The sequence below is a fragment of the Cnephaeus nilssonii genome (genome assembly GCF_951640355.1).
Source record: "Cnephaeus nilssonii genome assembly, chromosome: X".
Lineage (NCBI taxonomy): Eukaryota > Metazoa > Chordata > Mammalia > Chiroptera > Vespertilionidae > Cnephaeus > Cnephaeus nilssonii.
The window spans coordinates 124,164,651-124,173,744 of record NC_137071.1 but is presented as its reverse complement, the minus strand read 5'-3'; the positions used below and the strand labels follow the sequence as shown (position 1 = coordinate 124,173,744).

General features: G+C 44.8%; 1 protein-coding gene across 2 annotated transcripts in view; it reads right to left on the bottom strand.

The window, feature by feature from the left end:
• Positions 1-3,127: 3,127 nt before the first annotated feature.
• Positions 3,128-9,094, bottom strand: part of FAM120C (family with sequence similarity 120 member C) — a 66,698-nt gene continuing 60,731 nt past the window's right edge. Inside the window, exon 16 of one of the 2 annotated variants that reach the window (XM_079765552.1) lies at positions 3,128-8,041. In XM_079765552.1, coding sequence (XP_079621678.1) covers positions 7,790-8,041 — 252 coding nt within the window. In that variant the 3' untranslated portion in view covers positions 3,128-7,789. The remainder of the gene's footprint in view (positions 8,042-9,094) is intronic. The other variant, XM_079765556.1, reaches the window with a different exon arrangement.

The following is a 9,094-nucleotide window of genomic DNA, read 5'->3' as shown; positions in this document are numbered from 1 at the left end:
GAGCATCGGCCTGCCAACTGAAAGGTCCCAGGTTCAATTCCGGTCAAAGGCACATGCCCGGGTTGTGGGCTCGATCCCCAGTGGGGGGCTTGCAGGAGGCAGCTGATGAATGATTCTCTCTCATCGTTCACGTTTCTCTCTCTCTCTCTCCCTCTCCCTTCCTCTCTGAAATCAATAAAGAAATATTTTTAAAGACCATACTTAAATACCATTCAGCGCTGAACACTTATATTCAATCTTGTGTTTTTGCCACCAACGTATCCTCTACCTCAGAAGTCTGCAATCTGCTTTGCACCAGGCAACTTTTTTCTTTCTTTTTTGTTAAACCTCCCCCCCCCACCTGAGAACATTTTTCCATTGATTTTTAGAGAGAGTGGAAGGGAGAGGGAGACAGAGAGGAACACCGATGTGAAAGAGACACATCGATTGGTTGCCTCCAGGGCAGGGGAAGCTGCAACAGATACATGCCCTTGACCGGAATCGAACCTGGGACCATTGAGTTTTTATTGCGAGGAAAATGGCCCGAAAAGCCGCCGGGAGAAGCCCGGTGGCGGTGGGAGGCAATTCGGAGTAGTCAATAAAGTTTTTATTCCCCGCTAGGGCGGGGAAACATTTTTAAAGGTGTTTTAGCTGGCCTTGATTTAGTCATCAGATATTTACTAAGTACATGCTGGGTGGCAGGTGTTACGAAGACAAGAACAACAACATAAAAGATAGAGATGATCACGTTTAATCGTAGGGCAGATGTAGCAAAATGCTCTAGGGACTGGCTGTGAGGAGTCTGTACAGGGATCCATTAGTCAAGGATTAGGGAAAGAATCATAAAGATATGGAGATGGCCCTAGCTGGTTTGGTGCAGTGGATAGAGCATCAGCCCTGGGACTGAAGGTCCCCGGGTTTGATTCTGGCCAAGGGCACATACCTCGGTTGCAGGCTTGATCCCTGGCCCAGGTCGGGGGCATGTGCAGGAGGCAACCAATGTACGCGTCTCCCTCACATTGATGTTTCCCTTAGTGTCTCTCCCCCTTCCATTCTATTGATCAATGGAAAAATATCCTTAAGTGAGGATTAACAAAAAAATTTTAAAAAGGTATGGGGATGAATATTGGTGTGTGTGGGGGGGGCAAGTCAAGAATGCATGAGAGCCCTAACTGGTGTGGCTCAGTGGATAGAGTGTCGGCCTGCGGACTGAAGGGTCCCAGGTTCGATTCTGGTCAAGGGCATGTAGCCTGGTTGCGGGCACATCCCCAGTAGGGAGTGTGCAGGAGGCAGCTGATCGATGTTTCTCTCTCATTGATGTTTCTAACTCTCTCTCCCTCTCCCTTCCTCTCTGCAAAAAAAAAATCAATAAGAAAAAAAATATATTAAAAAAAAAAAAGAATGCATGAGAGAGATGAGGGGAGACAGTCATTCTAGGTAATGGTATAGCCAAAGAGAAGAACTGGGTATTAACAGGTTAATGTTTATGGAATGCACTTGAGCGTCACTGGAGGGAGCTAGGGATGGCTGGAAATGAGGCACATCCTGTGAGGACCATGGAGGTGGGAGTGCAGCATGTTAGAACAGATTATTCTGGAAGCTGATAAGCATGATGGATTAAAGCAATTGTTCTAATGTGGCTATGGTCATATACTTCTTTTTTTAAAATATATTTTTATTGATCTCAGAGAGGGAGGGAAGAGATAGAAACATCAATGAGAATCATTGATTAGCTGCCTCCTGCACGCCCCCTACTGGGGATGGAGCCCACAACCTGGGCATGTGCTCTTGACTGGAATCGAACCCAGGACCCTTCAGTCTGCAGGTCGGTGCTCTATCCACTGAGCCAAACCAGCTAGGGCCGTCATAGACTTTAAGAACCTGAAAAAGGGCATGGGCCCTCTCACCAGGAGAAGGTCCATACACCCAGACACGAAGTGTTGATTACAATCACCTGGGTAGGAAGACAGGGGAGCAACTGCAACAACTCAGGGGACACATGAGGAGGCCCAAACTAAGCCTCAGCTGCAGGAACAGAAAAGATACAGATGTGAGAAACAGAAAGATGGTTGATTGTTATTAACAGATCTCGTCACTATTTGAGAAATGAGGGAAAGGCAGGAGTCTGGGAGAAGTCCGTTGGTTTGCGGTTCAGACAACTGAGCAGAAGGTAATGCCACTCATGGAGTAGGCTTCAGAAGAAAGGATGGGTTCAGTTTAGGAAATGTCAAAACTGCCTTTAGAACATCCAAATAAAGAAGTTTTGCCGAGGCCGGTTTGGCTCAGTGGATAGAGCGTCGGCCTGCGGACTGAAAGGTCCCAGGTTCGATTCCGGTCAAGGGCACATACGTTGGTTGCGGGCACATCCCCAGTGAGGGGTGTGCAGGAGGCAGCTGATTGATGTCTCTCTCTCATCGATGTTTCTGACTCTATCCCTCTCTCTTCCTCTCCGTAAAAAAAATCAATAAAAAAAAAGTTAAATTTGTAGTTTAAAAAAAAATTGATTAAAAAAAAAAAAGAAGTTTAAAAGGTCCTGGGTTTGATTCTGGTCAAGGGTATGCATCTCATTGCAGGCTCCATCCCTGGCCTTGGTCAGGGCGAGTACTGGAGGCAACCAATCGATGTGTCTCTCTCACATCAACATTTCTCTCTCTCCCCCCCCCTTCCCTTCCAGTCTAGAAGTCAATAGGAAAATATCCTCAGGTGAGGATTAACAAAAAAATAAAAAAGGAAATCTTAAAAAAGGTGTTTTTACTAATTTTTAGAGAGAGGAAGGGAGAGGGAGAGAAATAGAAACATCTATGAGAAAAACATCATCGATTGGCTGCCTCCTGCATGACACCACACTGGGGATCGAACCAGCAACCTGGGCATGTGCAAGGCATCAAACTGGCGACCTCTTGGTTCATGGGTTGATGCTCAACCACTGAGCACACCGGCCGGGCAAATAAAGAAGTTTAGCAGGAAGTAAAATATGCCTTTCCTTTGGATGATTCTCTACTGGCTCAGGTGCCCTGACATTCAACTACAAATAGGCTCCACATCTCTGAGCAACGCTTCTGCACTGAGACAAGTGCTAGTATATCCTCCATGTGCAGAAAGGGATCCAGAAGTGGGAGGAAAAAAATGAAACGTCACACAGCCAAAATGATTTAACCATTTTTTACTAAAAGAATAAACTTTTATTAAGCACTGTAAGTTTCTTTCCATCGCAATTAACAGAACAACAGACCAATTTCCATCACAGAACAACTCCTGAGACATTTTCGTTCCTTTCTGAAACACTTCCATTACCTCCTGCAGTTTCCCCTAAGAAGCATCCATTCGAACTTACATTAATAAACTATGGAGCTTTTGTGGTGAGGTGGGCCAAAAAGGCAGGGAATTTGGAATCTGGAAGTGGGAAAGAGAAATACATATTATCCATCCACTAATCACACTGTCAAGAGCACAGGAGAAGAGATATTAACACGGGGGGAAAAAAACAATGAAAGAATTTCTTACTTTTGTCAATAACATCATTTATCAGGGAGCACACACACACACACACACAAAAAAAAAACATTGGCTCCTGTGGTTACGGTTTCTTTACCAAGTATGTTATTCTAAAAATAGAACAGAATCAAATAAAAGATAGGAGGGGAGGTATCTTCTGGGAAGGAACTAAAATGAAGTCATCAGATTTGGCAGGGTTATGAGAGAAAATCTGAAATGTTTAATTTGTTTCATTTACATGAAAATTCACTAGTCATTAGTTACTACCAACACGGACAAAAAGAACACCAATAGAAATACAATGGCGACGGCAGAAGCTGCAATGGGCACCCTAGCACGAGAGGGATTTTATTTTCCTTTTACCTTGGGAACGATGCTTTTGTAAAAAAATGAAGTTATCTTCTTAGGACATCAACACAACCTGTGGCAATACTGAAGGTAATGATCAGTAACGGGGAATAGGGACACTGAGCTCTACCTGCACCAGCAGACTACTGCAAGAAGCCAAGGAAAGAGAGAATGGAGAGCCGAATCCAAGAAAATGCCAAAGGCACGAGAGGGAGGAAAATATCTGGCGACACACAATGGAACAGTGAAAACTTACCCCCCCGCCCCCGAAACCCAAGCATATTTAGCAAATATGCGTCAGGAAGTGAACAAGTACAATGATTAAACCTTAGTAGGATTATACTAACTACTTTAAACTGTGGTCTACTTGTATTGTCATTTCAAAGGAGGGGGTCTTGAAGGAGCCTTTTGTGGGTCCCATGGACTGGATCGCTAGAACCAGTGACTTACACATTCTTTCTAGCCTACATAAGCACTGCTCTCCTCCCCCCACCTTAACCATCCTCCCTAATGCCTTGTCTGGCTGTTTTTTTTCCACAGTGATAAAAAAAAAAGTTAGTGTGACTCGGCCAACAATGCCAGAAAATCAAGATGGAGACAAAAATAAAATGTCACTAGCTAAAGCAAGTGCCATTTCTTGGGCTTTAGAGTCTACCCCAAGTTCTACTGGCTCAGAATGAAATGATGCAAGTGAGCAGAAGTTTGTCAGACCTGGTCTAGACCAGACTGGCCACTCAGTAAGGGTGGGAGTCATAGGGTGACCCCAAGGCACACCTGCAGAAATCAGAACTGCAAGTCCTTGGGGATCAGTGTCTATAACCAACCAGGGGGCTTTTGCTTGTGGCCCTATAAGGTAAAGGGGTCATTCCTAGGGGTTCCTTTATGACTGTTGGAGAAGCCACATTATCGTCAAAAAAGGAACCTCAAATGAAGGATGACCGTCTCTTAAAAGTGGTACTCACGGCAAAGATCAAATCTGCCTTCTCCAATTTGTCCTCCAATTAGAAAAAAAGTTCATCTCCCAGTAATGAACCTTGGTCATTCTGGCTTCCAAATTGTGTATTTTTGGCAGATAAATGAAAACATAGGAATATGGCTCTTTCTGGTTCTTTTTTTGTAACCTTCCAAACCCCAAATGATGAATGTAAATAATAATCAAGGTTGGAATTGAGCCACTTGCTTCACCCTGGGCCAGCCTAGGAGAAAGGTCTGTGGAAGGGAGAAAAGCAAGCCTTTTGGCAAACTGGAATCACCCGTCAAAGCAGCAATTCTCACAGTGAATGCCTACAAAATAAGAAATGTCCCCCATGCTGTGAGAGTTTACAATACTGTCGTTTGATTGTATCAAATAGATTCAAGATGCGCAGAAACAGCAACAGAAGAAAATACCTTTCCATGTAACTCCAAATACTTCCTATTTAGAAAATGGAGATCTAGACAGATTTAATTTAACACAGCTCAGTGACTCTGGTTACTTCTCCAGCTCCTAAGGATACCTCCCCCTGTGGCTCCAGAAAGAAATTTCCAAGCCATTCACTACTAAATCCCTCTCCTGCTGGATATAGAAGTCCCAACCTTCATGATGTTGTTAAAGGTCAGGCAGGTCCAGGAGAAGACGGGGCACCAAATGAGGGGAGCTGATTCCGAAGAGGGTGCTTGTACGCTTTGTTCCTGGTTAAATCTGGCTCGGTGTGCACTCTTGTCATCCTGCTTTGGTTTATGTAAGAAGTGTCTGGGCAGGGGGAGAGGCATTTTCGGGCTCCCTCCCCCTGCAGATTGTAGGTTCTCTTAAATTGGGCCAGACTAGGATCAGACAGTCTGAAACGGACTTCAATCTCTCATGATACACCAATTGTAAGTGGGCAGTGAGCAAAGAGCCTTCTGGTTGTCTGGGAAAAAATCACCAAGGACCTGCAGTGGGTTAAAGTGCATGGGGTTTTTCGAAAAGGGAGAGAACCCTGATAGAAGTCTAGTCAGGTCAATTCCTATAGAAATAAGTACTTCTTGGGCGAGAATATCACAGAGCCCAAAAGGAGGTGTGTGAGGCTGAAGGCCTCAATTCTTGAATGAAGATAGAATGCTAATCTGTAGCAAGCCACGTTCCCATCCCTCAGACTCAGACTGCTGAGGAGGGACACTGGAAGTGCAAGGTTGTCTCAAGGGTATCTCTGACAAGGAGGAATAGCCTCTTTGTCCTGGGTAGATTCTAGCCTCGCGCAGGGCTGGCAACCTTTTCCAGAATACTCCTTCCTAAAGGCCCAGGCCAGAGTCCTCTGAAGTCTTCCTTGCAAAGCAAATGAAAAGATCCCGTAGTCAAAATATCAATGAACGAATGAAATAATCTAGGCGTGGAAAATCAAATTTGTCAATTTCCTCACACTTTCCTATACCACCTTTCCAATGCCGGTCCTCTCTCCCTCAGCTAGTCCTGGCAATTGATTCTAGCCTGAGGCCAGTTAGACAGTGGAGTTCCAGATGAGACTTCCTCCAAATTGGCTGCAAGCCCTGGTCATCACCTCCCACCTGCTCTCGGTCTCCGATCCAGGCTGCTCCTTCACACAAGGAAATGCCCGAATCGTCCCAATCCTATTCCAACCTTCTGTTTTCATCATATGGGATGTGAGGGCTCGGTTCAAGATTAAGCTTGTGACAACCCAACTGTTTTGTTGTTCTGAACAGGCAATCTCCGGAAAGTACTTTTTGTCTGCTTTAGAGAAAAGCCCATCTCCTTATAATTGTGATGGGCTGTGACTTAGTAAGGATTTTCAAGTGTGGTCTTTTGAAACCCACCACTCCATAGCAGTGGAAGCATTTCTGGGAAATTCAGTAAATCCTCTGGGACATCACCATGTATGTATGCATGCATACACATATCTGTATATCTATCTATCTGTCTATTTACATAGACAGATAGATAGATATACAGTTATGTGCACACACATATACATATATTTATATATAAAATATGTATAGATAAATAGATCTGTTTCTTTTATATAAAGGGTATGTGTATGCATATAGATACACATATTCATATATACATCCACACACACCCATACACAAGGCGCACATGCACGCACACATACACGCGTGCACACACACACACACAGACACAGTCTTGAGTTCCCTTTCGTACTCAGTTTCATTACACTGATTCCCACCCCTTCAGGGTGTGGGCAGCAGGGAGTGGGCGGACTGCACCACATCTTCTATTTTACAAAGAACGCATTAGTTCAGAGGCAGGAAAAATCTGCCCAGTACTTTTCTGACTCACTTGAATCCCCCAGTACAAAGGCCATTGGTAGTTTTTGTGTTTTTCAAAAGTATACAAAATAAAATAAAACATAAAATAAAATAAAATAGCCAACACTACCTCACTTCCCTGAAAACATCTACTTATCTGATTGTCAGGCCAGCGCTAGAGGCAATCGTACAAGAACCTGGGGTTGGTGAGTGGGGGAAAAAGAGTGAGGGGGTGGATACTGGTTACATACAAAGGCCCCACTACTTCAGAGAGCAAACAGGAAGTTAGGGAGCCATGTAGGTAGCTGTCCCTACCACCCCATGGGTTTCATAAACAAGTATCATGTTGAAGACTCAGCAAATCAAAACTGGAACTTTCCTATTATAGGGCCTTATGTGATGACATTAATTTCTGGCGGTCACTACCTTACTAAGCTCCCAGGGGAGGTCAAGAGAATACTGGCATTTTGCGTTAAAGCTGACAATAGGAGCCAGTCCTGTTGCCATTCATTTTTGACCAGACCTTCCCCAGGAGCAGACCACTAGGTCTGGAGGCCCAGAAAAAGACCGGGCAGGGAGAAGGATGGATACAATAGGACATTGCCACAAAGTCCTGGGTAAATCTAGGGTAAGCATTGATGTGCTCCTCTAACGTGGGTGGGCCTCAAATCAGACAAGTATATGTTTTCCCCTCTTCCTGATCTGGTAAAGCCATTGTAGCTTGTCACTCCTCTTTCTGTCGTGCCACAGTTCCCAGGTTTTGCTCTCCCAGAAGGCTCTGCTCGCCGTTCTTCACGGGGAAGTAGCGGCTCTCGTCGCACACGCTGTTCTCGCTGGATAAGGCACACTGGGATGGAGCTGGAAGATGGCGATCACTCTTCTCCTCCTTGGTCAATGTGCCATTGTTTCCATTTACCTGTGAGCGGGGCAGACTTTGAGGAGGCTCCAGGGATTTAAAGACTCCATCTGAAGTGCCCTGTATCAACAACAGAGATGCTCAGTGGAAAAGGCAATCCCAGACTGGCTGACCCTGCCCAAGCATACTCATTAGGAACTCAACGCTCCTTCAGTTCGTCCGAGACGCCACAGAGCCCAAAGCGTAACACTTAATGCGCTCTGCTACTGTCCTGAGAACTTAGGGTGACAACAGATGGATCTGACTAAAATCCAATGGCAATGACAGTACATAATAATGACACAACTACCATTTACAAGCTTTACGATCTACTTTTCTGATACTAATGGGGACAATAAATGGTAGATATTATCATGTCCCACTTAGAGATGAGGAAGCTGAGGCTCAGAGAGAGTAATGTAACTTGCTCAAGGACACCCAGATAGAAAGAGTTAGAAAGTGGTGGGATCAGGCCAGGCTGACGTGGCTCAGTGGTTGAGCATCGACTTATGAACCAGGAGGTCACAGTTCGATTCCCAATCAGGGCATATGCCTGGGTTGCAGGTTCAATCCCCTATAGGGGGTGTGCAGGAGGCAGCCAATCGAGGATTCTCTACCATCACTGATGTTTCTATCTCTCTCTCTCTCCCTTCCTCTTCCTCTCTGAAATAAAAAAATATATTTTTTTTTAAAAAAAGAAAGTTGTGCCCTAACCGGTTTGGCTCAGTGGACAGAGCGCTGGCCTGTGGACTAAAAGGTCCCAGGTTCAATTCCGGTCAAGGGCATGTACCTTGGTTGCGGGCACATCCCCAGTAGGTGTGCAAGAGGCAGCTGATCGATGTTTCTCTCTCATCGATGTTTCTAACTCTCTATCCCTCTCCCTTCCTCTCTGTAAAAAATCATTAAATATATATTTTTTAAAAAGTTAAGTTGTGGGCCCAGGATTCCACTGCAAGTCAGCCAGCCTCTAAAGTCTATTCTAACTGCCATGCGATGCTCTCCATGCTGACAGCTGGACATGTAAATAAAAGGAAAGGAAACAAACCATGCGATCTATGTGCAATATTCCTCAGAATCTTTCATAACTAAAAACATCACTGATCCTGGATGATTTTGCTCAGTGGATAGAGCGTC